At 33.1% G+C, this 14,697-nt stretch overlaps 1 protein-coding gene across 1 annotated transcript in view; it reads right to left on the bottom strand.

The window, feature by feature from the left end:
* LOC120768774 (putative uncharacterized protein DDB_G0277255) overlaps positions 1 to 14,697 on the bottom strand; it is a 140,339-nt gene that overhangs the window by 79,089 nt on the left and 46,553 nt on the right. Inside the window, exon 2 of the mRNA XM_040095557.1 lies at positions 1,113 to 1,656. Within this exon, the coding sequence (XP_039951491.1) occupies positions 1,113 to 1,656 (544 nt within the window). The remainder of the gene's footprint in view (positions 1 to 1,112; positions 1,657 to 14,697) is intronic.

Genomic DNA, 14,697 nt, shown 5'->3' with positions numbered 1-14,697 from the left:
TTACAGCCCACCGTCAACAAACTGATTGGACGTTATAAGTATGGCTTTAGGCCTGGCAAATCAACAACTGACCAGATATTCACCAGATGCACCAAAATCTTGGAAAAGACCAGTGAAAAGAGAATCGACACACACCACCTCTTCGTCGATTTAAATGCTGCTTTTGACAGCACGAAAAGGAGCTGCCGCGATATCTGAATTTGGTATCTCCGCGTTAAGAGTTTTCGAGAAACGTTCTGCGGAAGATTTATGATCCTTTGCGCATTGGCAACGGCGAATACCTCAGTCGATGGAATGACGAGCAGAACACGATGTTCGACGGCCTTGACATAGTACAGCGAATTAAGATACAACAGCTACGCTAGCTAGGTCATCCAGCTCTGAGAGTATTCAATGCAGTACCCGCCGGGGGAAGCAAAGGAAGAGGAAGGCCCCCACTCCGTTGGAAAGACCAGGTGGAGAATCTTGGAGTGTCCAATTGGCGCCAAACAGCGAAAAGAAGAAACGACTGGCGCGCTGTTGTAAATAAATCTGTAACCGAATAAGCGATGTCAACGATAATAAAGAAGAAGCAATCCCTCAGATCGCATAGTTATAGCAGTTTACTTGATTGGAGGACTTCAAGTTTCAGACGCCTAGAACTAAAACTGTTTATTTAAGTATAAGAGACTTTTACTATAGAAAGACTATATATTACTATGGATTTTCACCTCTCTTACTTTACTTTTCTACAAGCAAATTAACTTTCTTTAACACTTCTCAAAACTTTAGCTAGAAATCGTGTGGGTCAACGTCCCTTGCTCTACGAGCACCCAGAACATCCGCCGATCGCACGTGTAGGGTTCAATAAATTTCAAATGATATGAACTCATGTAGCCGAATATGTGTATAAAGCATTTGCAAGTAAAGCACTTTGACGTCCGGTCTTCCGCCGCGCATGCGCTAACCATTCCTAGTAATTGTTTGTTTGCATGTGTGCTAACAGTAATTGTGGCTTCACACTGAGCTGGTAATGCGAAACAATTTTACATTCCCGCTGTATGTAGTCTTTAACCACCACAAAAAACCACAATAAACGATAAACAACAAAAAGGCATTAGGCTTACACTTACCATTTCTTTTCTCAAAATGGCTAATTGCGTATCCAGTGTGCTTCCTGTCACGCTCGCCACCGCACCGCCAGCGCCAGCGGCGTTCGAGCTGACGCCTGATTTCGCGGGCGTCGCCGCTGCGGCTGACGCTGCCGTCGTGGTTGCTTCTTTCACATTTGTTGTTGCTATCGCTGCTGTTGTTGTGGTTGGTAGTGGTGCGGCATTCGATGTCTTTGACTTGTTGCTCACGTCCATTTCGTTACTTTCCAACAATTTCGCTGTGTTCAATTCATTTTTGCCAATATTATTAACGCTATTCGTAGTACTGTTGCTGTTGTTGTTGCTGTTATTATTATTATCGCCGTTTTGGTATTCTACGCTATTGTCCAGATTGCTGTTGCTCAAACTTTGCGCACTACCGGCGCTAATGTTGTTGTGATTGTTGTTTTGGTTTTCCATATTGACACCGGCATCGTCGCTGATCAAACCCGAATCGGAGCCGAGCATTTTATTGATACCACTAAGACTTTTTGGCAAAGGTGGCAGATCGGTGATAGACAAAATTCTGCAGAGACACGAAAAATAAAGTTGAAACAATTAAGTATTACAAATAGCATATAAAATTAAAATATTACTTAATTAAATTATATTTTATAATTAAAGTAATTCATTAAAAATTATATTATTATAATTAAAATAGTTAATAAAATTAGGTACATAAAACTTAGTGTAATCATAAAATCAAAATATTACTTAATTAAAAATGCTTTAAAATTAAAATAATTAATTCAAAATTTTTAAAAAGTTTTAATTTAACGTTTTATTAAAATTTTCAACACCAACCTTTGTATGGGGAGGTGGGCGTAGTTATTAACCGATTTCTTCCATTTTTGAACTTAAAAAATGCCTAAGGAAACGACTCTGTAGACTTTGCTTGACATAATTATAATTAAAATAAATATAATAAAAATTTTGCCTTGGCTTAGTTATACACTTTATAGGTTTTCGGTTTCCGCCATAAAACTTATGGAGCCAAAGAATACCGTGTGTAATGATATCTCGAATTTTTAAAGTTACGAAAGCTTGCACGGACCAACAGACGAAGACATCCGGATTTCGACTCTACTCGTCGCCCTGATCACTTTGGTATATATAACCCTATATCTGACTCTTTTAGTTTTAGGACTTACAAACAACCGTTATGTGAACAAAACTATAATACTCTCGCTAGCAACATTGTTGCGAAATTATTAGGTACATATAAACTAGTGTAATCATAAAATTATTACTTAATTTATAATTAAAGTAATTAATTAAAAATTAAGTACGTAAAAATTAGTTTAATCTGAAAAAAATTCGTAAATTTTTTTACAAAACTACTGTATTTCCTTTAATGGGGACATATTGAGAGTTACCGTTGTTACTTTCTGTACTAAGGTGAAGCAAATAGTTTCGAATCATAAAGCTCCACAAGGGAAATTATAAAAAGTTTAAATTTGTTAGACCTTAAAGAAAAAATGCGATGGAGCTTCTTTGTATAATTAAACTCGTTTAGAAAAGATTTTTGGGAAGAATATTTTTGAGTATGGTTGCCAATTGTAAAACTGTTTTATTCTATGAAATGGTTAAATTAAAGTTATTGTCTATAGACATCAGCATAAGAAAGTTTCAGAAGATTTTTGTAGTAGTGTATTTTCAAGTAGTGTTGCCACCTATTTGAAGATTGAAATGATTATCAAATGAATTTATTGTAATTTAATTTATTTTTTTATTATTTCTAATATCGTTCCATATAATAAAAACATTTTTTAAGTTGGCAACCCTATGACAAAACACCTGCCGCAGAAATACTTCAAGCTAGTTTGACGTCCATTAAGAGCTTATTTTAATTGATCAATTTGAAAAAATAAAAAATAGTAGATGGCAACCCTTTTTTAAAACATCTTTATCTGAAATCGTTTCTAAATCAGTTTGATGTTGATAGATTGAAGTCCATTGAGATCATTTTTTAATTCATCACAAAATAAAAAATAGCATAAGGCAACCCTTTTAAAGCACTAAAAAAGTGTTACCTCAAAAATTTAATTGTTTCAATTTCGTCTGATATTTTTCGCGAATCGTTTTCTTCTTTCTTCAACCAAAAAAACAGTTTCGGCGGCAAATTTATGAGCTTTTGTCCGTGCATTTCCGAAATATCCCGGAAAGCGGAAATATAAGTAACCGGAACGTCATAAAAAATTTAAAAATCTGCTGAGTAGGTCACGTTAGATGAACTCTATATCACAAAAAGTACGTTACCTCCAGTTGCAAACCGTAGAGAAACCAGAACTACGGTGAATTTGCATATACCAAGCGAAGAAGAACTTAACCGCACTCCAATTTACGTATACATATTTATGGAATTAAAATTCTAAGGCTAGATACCAGAACTTCCAATCATCACTCAATACTATCTACAGATGTACATACATATATGACTCATATCATGCAGAAACATTGCTATATCCAAGATAATCTCTCTTTCAAGAGCTCAACTGATCACTTCACAAACCGAAAAAGTCCAGAGTAGTCACCGGCGTCGTTAACGCACCACACCCACACACGTACTTCCCGGCTTATCGCACACAGACTCGACCACTTGCATGTAAAAGTAGCGCCCAGTCAGCACTTTCGTTAAAAATGCTAATTTAACTTTCATTATGCATAACATATTGTCGCTTCTTTATTGAAATAATTCGCTTTTACCGCTTACAAGATGTTTTACGTTCCTCTTTCGCTTCTATGTACTTCTTCTTCGCCGCTTACATTGTTAAGCGTGTTTATTGTACGAGTCGTACGCGCTTTGTGGAAGTGGAAGCGTGAAATTGAGTCGCATTCTTCAACCAAATAAATGTGGTTGTTTTCATAATTATAACATGTGATAAGTAAATACATATATGAAAGATACATGCTTAAACACCCACAAACTCACATTTGACAAAATGTTTCAATCTTTTTTACATTTTATGTAAATTTGCGGCAATAAAGCAGCAGAGCGTTTTTGTGACGAGCAGATAATTATCTGAGACATTTTACACTTTTGGCAGAATTGATTATGCAATTATTTTTGGAGATTCATGCGCTAATTTCCGCTAGACATAAAGACACTTATACATAAATAGTTGGGGCTTATCATAAAATAATCTAAAAATGGCGCAAGTAACTTCCCACTTACAATTCGTTTCCTCAACACCAAGAAGATCGCTTAAAGCATGTAAAGACTTTCAGTTCCAACTTTCTAATTTCACTATCGTCTAACTGAAGAAAGCGAACGTCATTGTGACATTGAAAAATCATAAACACACAATATAAGAATTCAGCTAATTATTATGCAAGTCATTACAATCTTTTAAACACTATTTATGGATAGATAACTTGTGCGATCGGCTCAATGTATTTTACGATCAAAATCTGTTAAGAATGCCTTATTGAACTGTATCGCAATATTTCGGCTTTTGACGACGAAGATTTTCAAATCAAATATTCATGTCATAAAAAAAAAGGTTTACACAATTTTTTATGATCTTTATCAGTCTTACTGAAAATACTACAGTGTCACCCTTATATCGGGTCCACATACACTTTTTACTACTATCAACTTTTCCATCGCTGAGTTGTTGATACTCAGTTGTCTTCTCAACTTCCTCTTCAACTAACTAATCTTTTTAGATGTTATGGTTAAATAAGAACATTTTTGAAAATTGAGGAACTTTTTAAAAGCGATCTAAAAAAGATAAAAACTTGAAAACAAGAGAGCTGACATTTAATACTTATGTATTTAGTTCAATACCTAATAAACAGTAACATATACATATTTTCGAAGGGTTATAGGCACAAAGTAGTTATTAAATCAAAATTAAGGCTTCTATTTCATACCAGGCTTTCCTTAAGTGGTTTAGCATAGACAATTTATTCTGGGAGCAAATAAAATGGGCGTCAAATTGCTCTCTTTAGGCTTTATTAAATATGGTTGTGAATATATAAAAATATTGTTCTATTGACATGTTGAAGAAAATAAAGTAAATTAATCTAAGTACGGTTTAGAAGAAAATGTTACAGTGAAGCTACAGTTCAAACTACAAAAAGTTACGTTGGTTAGTCATCGAGTAGCATCGTCGCCCTGAGCTTAATGACCCGAACGCTGCAACACTGCAACGAATCGAACAGGCAAACACTTTTTCTCATAATTCTACCAATTGAATAAAGTTTTGGGACAACAAAGTGTACTTTAAGTCGACAAAAAAAAATTAGTTTTTTAAAATACTGGACTGGCAATACCAATTGTGAATCTTTCTTCCATATGGTTACGATATGCATACCTTTTTTTTCTTTTTCTATGCGTGGTTTACCGCTTTGTGAAAACGGAATGATCCTACAAATTGAATTGTAATTGCAATTGTAATATAACCTGTTGTTCTTGTAGTGAGCAGCACAACATAAATATTTTAAGAAACATTTGCAAAAAAGGCAAGAACTATGATTACATTGTCGCAATAACAACACTAATAATATGTATGTAAGTAAGTAGTATTTAAGTAGTTGCACTCGTACAGTCTGTCTTGTAAAATGCACGACAGTCATTGCAGTCAACACCAAGTACGAGTATATCAATCAAAACACCGCGACTAGTCTTGACCAATAAATGAAACCGGATTGTGCTTACAAGGCTGAATATATCTAACTTTAAATGAGTATAGTCTCATACACACACATTTATATTATTTATGTACATATGTATAATACAAGCGTGAACGACAATATTTCTATATAAGCTCATACCTGTTTAAATATTTATCTAGCATTAGCTGGAGTATTTGTGCTAATCGCTAAGCGATGTTCTAGAATATGTTATGAATTTGAGGAAAAAATACCGAAGGATGACTGATGAGCGTTACATATTGAAGCCTGTCCGCCTGCGCGTAGTTCGAAGTAGTTCTAAGTAGTTGTTACAAGGAAAATTAGAATCTAAAATGTTTACGAGCATTCCGCGGATTTTCGTTGTCTGCCAGCAAGCCATCAAATTTTAATATATAGTGTGATTTTTATTGAGCAAAAAACAATTCATAAGTTCTTTAAGTTATTATTATTATAATGGGTAGTCGAATATAGCGAATTACTTCATTATTTTCACTCGTTTTTGAACAGTGGTAACTTTTTTCAACTTCCCCGAATTTAATTTTTAAATTAAACTTAAAATCTCACCTTTCCAACACTATATGGTACGAAACAATGTAATTGGTAGCACTGGAGATATACGACTGCAACGACAGCGATTTACAAAATACAAAACGACTTTTTCGACTACCCAATAAATTTTCCAGAGGAAAGCTTTGAGATTGATTGAGATGTAGTCGCAAAACCACTGATGGTTTGATGGATATGTATCAAATATCTAATGATATTAAGCAGTTATAAAGGGTCTCAAATTTTTCTTCACGATTCCATTTTCACCCGTTCACGCCAATTTCCAATGACACGGTTGAACATTACGGCTGGAATTTTGCTGGTTGATTGCCTTAAAATTTTGATTTAACATACCCTCAGGAAGAATAATCTAGATACTTACGTTAAATCGCATGATCTTGACGATTATTTGACTAAACCATTTCTCGAAATTAACGAATCGCCAAATTCTTCTCGCAATGTGTACATGTTTAGTCGTGAAAAATGAGGTATACTGCGGTCTTGTTGGGAATTTAGATCGTCCTGATCGAATTTATCAAATTCCAGAAAAAACGCCGGTCAACTTCGTGGTATAACGCTCACCCCAATAGCGACAATTTAATTTGAAATGAGTCTCATCTGAGAAGATCAATTTTGGAAGGACGTGAATTTGCAAAGTAATCTTGAACAATTTTTAAGCCTTGTACCAAAATGAAACGTGACTTGATGAAATGGCAAACCTTATTGCACACACTGACAAAATTTGAGACGAATCTGTAAAAAAGCAGTCAAAATCACATCATCCCTATTGATGAATGCTATACATTGCCTTGGTATTTTTATAGAGCAACATAGCTGTTTCAGAAATAGAAGTTCTATTACCAAATATTCCTTTGATTCTCTTGACTATCGCTGGCATTGGAAGTTAGTTTTATTTCTGTTATTGTTGTAAGGCTCTAAAATAGACCTCAAATAATTTTGCCAGTCCGTGAACGGATATAAATAAGAGTTAGCTCCGACTATTGTCAGATCTTCAGAAATATGTATATATGTATAACTGTTTATTAGCTAGACTTTGAGTCACTGTACTATAAACAGATTTATAAGTATGTTTTTATACTCTTGTAACCTGCTGCTACAGAGTATAATAGTTTTGTTCACCTAACAGTTGTATGTATCACCTAAAACTAAGCGAGATAGATATAGGGTTATATATATATAAATGATCAGGATGACGAGAAAAGTCGAAGTCCGGGTGACTGTCTGTCTGTCCGTCCGTCCATGCAAGCTGTAACTTGAGTAAAATTGAGATATCTTGATGAAGCTTGGTATGCGGGTTTCTTAGTACAAAAAAGAAATTACGAGCTTGTAGTTGGGCGTAATCGGACCACTGCAACACCCACAAAAAGCCAAAAAGCTATAAGCTATAACTAAGCATTAAATTAAGATATAAAACTCTAATTTAGCGCAGGGTTTCGCAGTAGCAAGGGCCACCTATGGGAGAAAACTTTGAAAAATTGGCCCCTCCCTCTAATAAGTTTCCTATTCTAAACTACTAAGGCTGCAACAACCAACCTAGCTCAAATATTATAAGAACTCCTATCGGAGGAGAACCCCGTTCACTCCCCATATAACGCTAGATGTTCCAGAGGCATTCAAATTTACCTCCGAGACGGTATGAGAAGGCTTTATACGAGCCAGTGCATGATTGAACGTTGGGCGTAGCACTGCCCACTTTTAGATGAAATCACATATCTCGAATACCCTGAAATATCATTCTCGAAATTCGAAAGGCGACGTTTAATAGTTTGATCTTAATAGCGATCTCCCTCAATAGACAAATACAAATTCCTCCAAATGATTCCGGGCTATTGTTTCCATATATCTGGTAAAATTTCTCATATAGATAACCCGAAGTCATAATACGTATACACATTCCATGTTAGCATCATTCGAATATCAAGACAAGGAAATAACTTTCGAATTCTTTAGAAAAGGTGCGAATATTATCTGTATTTAGTATGTACATATATAGGTAGGTAGGAGGATTTCAATACAATACTTTTATAAGCAGAATGTTATGCAAAAACTTTATTGTTGTCTTTCTTTTGGTGGCATTCAATAATTCGCTGAATGGAAAGTTTGATATTTTTTATTGTTTAGATCTATTTGCATTTAAATAGTTATTGCTGAGATATTATTAGCGAAGTGAATATTTTATGTAATTATGATACAATAATATCAATTTAACACCTCATTATGTAAAAAAGTTCCCATTATTATACATTTTTACTGCAATTGTTTTAACATTTTTATTACTTTTTTAAAATACATGGTTAATCCGAGAAAGTCTTGAAACAGAAGTCAATAGAAACATAACAGTTTACGAAATTTTCAAAGAAAAAAAATATTTTTTAATGCTTTATGAGCTATTTATCAGTTTTACTACTGAATCAAACCTACTCTGTGAACTTGTGGTGTAGCTGTTTTATAATGAAATTATATAATTGAATATTTAATATATGTACAATGTTTGTAAAAATGGAATGTTCTGAACCAATTGAAATCCCACCATGACACGTAGATGGCGTTATTATAATTAAATTCTTACATATAGTTAATCCTAACCTGCATAAATCACGTTTATTAATTTGACAGCTTTCGGATTATGAGTTTGTGAATTAAACATTTTGAGTGAAGCAACTTTTATTATTGTGAATATGTGGATAAAAAGGAATTATGTGTGTTTAATAAAAAAATATTGCTTTTTGGAAGAAAAAAATATAATAGAAGGAAACACATTGCTTGATGACGAGTTTCCAGACACTGCCCAGGAAAATTAACCATCAGGGATTGGTTTGCTAAATAAATAATAAAAAAATAATTTTGAATGATCGTGAAGTGAACGTGTACATCATATCATCCCGAATATTTGAGTATGAGGAAGGTTGGTGCAAAGTGGGTGCCGCGCGAGCTCACTTTTCACCAAAAACAATAACGAGTTGACGATTCGGAGCAGTGTTTGGAAATATTCAAATGTAGTAAACCCGAGATGTCAATGGATGAAACATGGCTCCATCAATTCACTCCGAGGCACACAATGAACCAGCTTCAAAGCGTAGAAAAATACAACAGTTAGATGGCAAGGTAATGGCGTCAATATTTTAGGAATAATTTCAATCACTGACTACCTTGAAAAAGGAAGGCTCATCAACAGCGACTATTACATACCGTTATTGGCCCGTTTGGAGGGCAAAATCGCCTAAAAACGGCCGCATTTGAAGAAAAAGGAACTGCTGTTTGATGGAAACATTGCAACGTGTCACAAGCCAGTGAAAACGATGGCAAAAACCCAGTATTCTCCAGATCGGGCCCCCAATGAATATTTCCTGTCCTCAGAGCTCAAAATAATCCTCGCTGGAAAGAAGTTTTCGTCGAATGAAAAGGTGATGAAGGTACTTTGAAGCAAGGGACAAATCGCACCACAAAAATAGTATCGAAAAGTTGGAGGATCGCCATAATCAGAGTATCACCCCAATGGGGATCTATGACGAAAAAAAAAGAATTTTGCAAAAAAAAATCATTTTACTATGATAAGCCGGGGACCTTTCGAGTATTACAGCGTACATTACAAACAATTATTCACGCCATTCCAGCATTCATGACAAATACGAACTCGGCTAAGTATTGGACCTAACTAATTATATTTCGAACGATTGAGTCATATGAGTTTGCCACCAGAATCGAAATATTTCGATCTTGATCAAATTGGAAATTATCATAAATAAATTTATTATATAAGTTACTAAAGAGTAAAACTATGATAATCATTCACGTTTCCTTCTTATTTCATTGCTCTATAAAGTTTTTCGGCCAAGCTGTCAGATATTTAATAACAAATTTGGGCAAGTTTTCTTGATATATGAAATTTCTAATTTTTTAAAAAGATATGGCTTTGTAAATTAAACTTAATATTTTTATAACAAAATAAGAAAACCTTTTTCCCTCATTTATAACATGCAAACTTAATTGGAAGCCAAGTTTTTGCTTTGTTCGATAATATCAAATGGCATTATTTGTGGTTTAAAGTATTATATTTAGAGCAGAAACATATAATAAATATGAGACACTTTCAGACGTTAGACCTAGTCTGGAATATTAGTAACCCTTTCCACTGTGAGAAAATGTTCGATGGACTACTGCTTTACTACAACCTAATTTCAAACCCACTATGCCATAGTCATGTACTCAACCCGTTCGCCATGTACAGTGGTCAGTTGTCACCAAGGAAAATTTATTGTAGAATTTCTAAGATTCAATTAGTCTTCATTATTTCACGAGAGCAAAAAAGACCAATTAGTCATATGTAATTAAGATAGCTTTTTAGATATTTTTTTAACAGTAATAGAGTGTATTTATTTTTGAAAAAAATGCATGATAAATTTTCGACATTTGAGAATGCTAAGTATACATCAATGTCAGATTTATATTTTTTATTAAATTATTTTTGTTTGTATTATATTTTTTATAATTTCTATGTGAAGATCGAAAGTACCAGCATTTTTTCGCAGATATATTGTTTATTAACTTTGCTTACAAATATATTTTAAATGACAAAACTCGAGTAATTATTTACCACTGTATACTGTGCATTTCTACTTTCTGTGGAGACTTCAGCAAATGAATTTCACTCAACGAAGCCTCAAGTTCATTAACAAAACTGACTGGTTTATAATTAGCAGCAGAGGTTGGCACAAATACATTGCTGATTTATTGTATAAATATTACTTTGATTTATATTTTTTTAATTTTCGTAATTCAACACCTCTGCATTCATGCATAATTACGGCAAAATACTAGCCTTCCTATATACCTAGCTATATATGTATACATATGTATATGTTTAGTAGGGTGCTTCAAACAAATTTTTTGAATTTTTGTTTTTTAACTCTTACCCCCTCAAATGTTAGTGATTGACACACAAAAAATTATCCCTAAAGCCAGGCGCTGTAGTTTAACTCTAAGGGGTCGCTATTTTTTTTTTTTTTAGGTTCCCATACACTTAACAAAGGAATTTTCGTTTTTTCATTCAAACTAAAATTTCACCAAGTTATTTTCGTTTCTCAAAAATAACCATAACCATAACCAATATTGAGAAAGTTTACTTTACAAACTTTAAAAATTCCTGGTAAGAGTGGAAAAAAAAATTTCCAAAAAAATGTTGAAGCGCCCTAATATATAGCTATAGTACAATTATAAATGGTGAAGACGTCAACGGAATTATTGCAGCAAAATCAATTTAGAGGCAGGAGAAATAATTGAAGAGACAAAATACACACAAACGCCCACAAAATATAAAACAAAAACAAAAACAAAAAGTGAGCCACGAACTGGGAAATATGCGCAGATGCGACATTAATTAGCACAGTGGAAAAAAAATCCTTTAAAAAAACAGCAAAAAAAAATTTTAGATAAAAGCAAAAACAATTAAAAAATTAAAAAAAAAATTTCTAAAACAAATTTTAAATGCCAAAAAAAATAAAAAAAAATTAAAATTAAATAAAAATTAAATTTTTGTTTTGATTAAAAAAAATTATAATATAAAAAACTTAAAATAACAAAAAAAAATTAAAATATAGAAAACTTAAAATAACAAAAAAAAACTGAAATTAGCCACTACAAATTTGTCAGTTCATTAGCCCGATTGTTGTGTACTTTTGTGGAGGCAGTCAACAGTAGTGTCAGCGTCAGCGCTTAAGCGTAAGCGCGCTCTGACGAAGGGTGTGCCAAAAATGGTAATAACTTTATAAGCAAAATCGAGCGCATATGTGTGTGTGTCTTAAACTTTATATGTTTATTAGTATTCTCGCATAAGCAAATTAACTTATGATGTGCGTGACTAGCGATTTTAGCTGTTTTCACCTCAGCAAGATAGCACAAATTTGTTTGCATGGCATGCATACACACATAAACATATGTAAGCACATATAAATAATTATATATATATATATTTGTATTTTATATACATCAGCAGATATAAAACAAGCTATTATGCATGTTTTAGCCGATTCCTCGCACTCCGTCATAAATATGTTTATGCACACACGGCGTATACTTGACCCACGCAGTTTCGCACACACACATTCCACATGATATAAGTATAAAAATGTTTATATTTATGTATGCATGAATTGTGTGCCAATTCTCTCCACATAAATGCCGCTTCTTCTTCCAAATCTTTTGTTTTTTTTTAATTTTTTTGTTTTCATTTTATTAAATATAAGCATGTGCTTTATGAACATTCCACTTACTTTCACAAGCATCGCGAAATATTTATGCCTGTTCGCACCTTATTTATGCATACCGCATATACGCATTTATTTTCAGTAATTAAATTTATTTTTTGTTTTTCACCGAACTCGTAATGACCTAATTTACACCTCGTATTATTTGTAGCAAATATTAACAAGTTTCGTGTAAATAAATAATCACCTTTTTATACAAATTTAGCATAAACAATTGAACACTTATACACTTTTCGCTTAATTTCCCCTCAGCTCTTTGTTCTCAATTAATCACTGCTTATCTAAATATATTCAAAATATTTTTTTGTATTTCTTCAAAAAATTTCTCGAACATTTTATCGGCCCCAAATTGGAGCAATCGGCGAAAGTCACACAATCACAACGGCAGCGCAAAAATTAAATGATTTTCCGGCAAGTTAAGAACTTGAACTGTTTCCTCAAATGTATCAAAATTAAAATGAGGCAAGGCGAAATTTGGCGTACAGGGTGTGACAGTGTGACAAAAAAATATGGCAAAGAGATGTGTATAATTAAAAATAATAATAATAATTTCAAATTAAGGCAAAAATATTTTTTTTTAAATTGTCTCGTGTTTCAGTTCATTTATGTTTAAAGGGTTAGATACAGTTGGAATTTTCAAAAAATTGTGTTTTATTTCATAATTTACATATATTTCTTAATTTACATACATATGTATATTTAAGTAGACACACTGAAAATTTCATATCGTACCGATGAATATTTTTCAAGTTACATGCAAATTTGAAAAGGCATTTCAGAGTATATGCAAAGTGCATTCCAAACGATAACTTTTTTTCAAAATGGAGTTTTCAAAGTTGGTGACCAACATTACTCGAAAATGGCTAAACCGATTAGTCTCAAATTTTAACTCGAGCTTACTAAATATATTTTTTCGTAATTAGTCGAAGATTTTTTCACACTGACAAATATTTTTTTTATAAACAATTTAAACACGAAAATTTTTTTTGAGTAACCTCCGTTTTATAAAAAAAAATATTTCGCTTATTCCTTCAATTAATTTCTATACTTAACATTCCTTTAACGAACTCTGTTTGGTTTTTTAATTTCAGATGATTGTTTTCAGAGATATAGTGGTCACCGCAAAACGTCTTTTTTGAGAGGAGCTCCCGAAAATCCTTTCCAATTTTCCTTTCCAAATCAATATTTTTGCTAATACTATGTCTTAAAAAACAGTTAGAAAACAACATAATATGTGTACCAATTTTTGGATCAATAAATTTAAAAGTTTTCTCAAAAAAAAAATATCTAGAAAATTCGCGTTTTTCGGTATTCTAACTGTATATAACCCATTAAGAACGTTGGCATCACTCCTATTCGAGGTCTGCGCTATAATTAAGAGCAATATCAAACTCTAACTTTGTCAATATGTGGAATATTTATAATTAAAGAATACTGTAACCTACTTCTTTCACCTGAAATATATATTTATAACCCGTTTATTTATTTATATATAAACTATTTTCCCACCAAAGAGGTTTCTTGTACAAAATTTAGAGAATGCGGCAGTTTCACCTTTGATTTTAGTAAAAATTGTAGCACCTGTGGTCGCGGAAGCAGAATTATAAACACAAGCTCTCGAACAGGTCAATAATGCAATGTAATTGCTGTATATTGAATAATTATAGCTATAAAGATAACAAGTTTCACTACCTTTTCAGAAGTATCAGAGACCGACGGAGGCGGGTCAAGAAAATCCCACTTCTAGGTGAATGCAGTGAGACTTCCTGTACGTACGAGCATTGCTCAAACATCCTAACGACTTAATACTTGACTTGGTATCGAGTGGATCGGTACATGATGGTAGGAGGTTTAGTTCGGATTAAAGTTGCACACTAACATGTGGTTCAGGCTTTCAATTTATTTAAATGCATTGGAAGCCAGCCTGTCTCAACCGACTGAAGGCTGTAACTACTGTAACTAAAAAATTTCTTCTCTCCTAAAAATATAAGTCTTTCGGCTTTCCAAATCATTCACACTAGCTCACTATTGGTTGTTTGTGTTGGTTTCTCTAACTTCCATTGTTACAGCCAGCCAGAAAATTATTGGTCTTATGGAGA

This window comes from Bactrocera tryoni, chromosome 1, assembly GCF_016617805.1.
Source record: "Bactrocera tryoni isolate S06 chromosome 1, CSIRO_BtryS06_freeze2, whole genome shotgun sequence".
In the NCBI taxonomy this organism is placed as follows: Eukaryota; Metazoa; Arthropoda; class Insecta; order Diptera; family Tephritidae; genus Bactrocera; species Bactrocera tryoni.
This window is presented reverse-complemented; position numbering and strand designations above follow the sequence as displayed.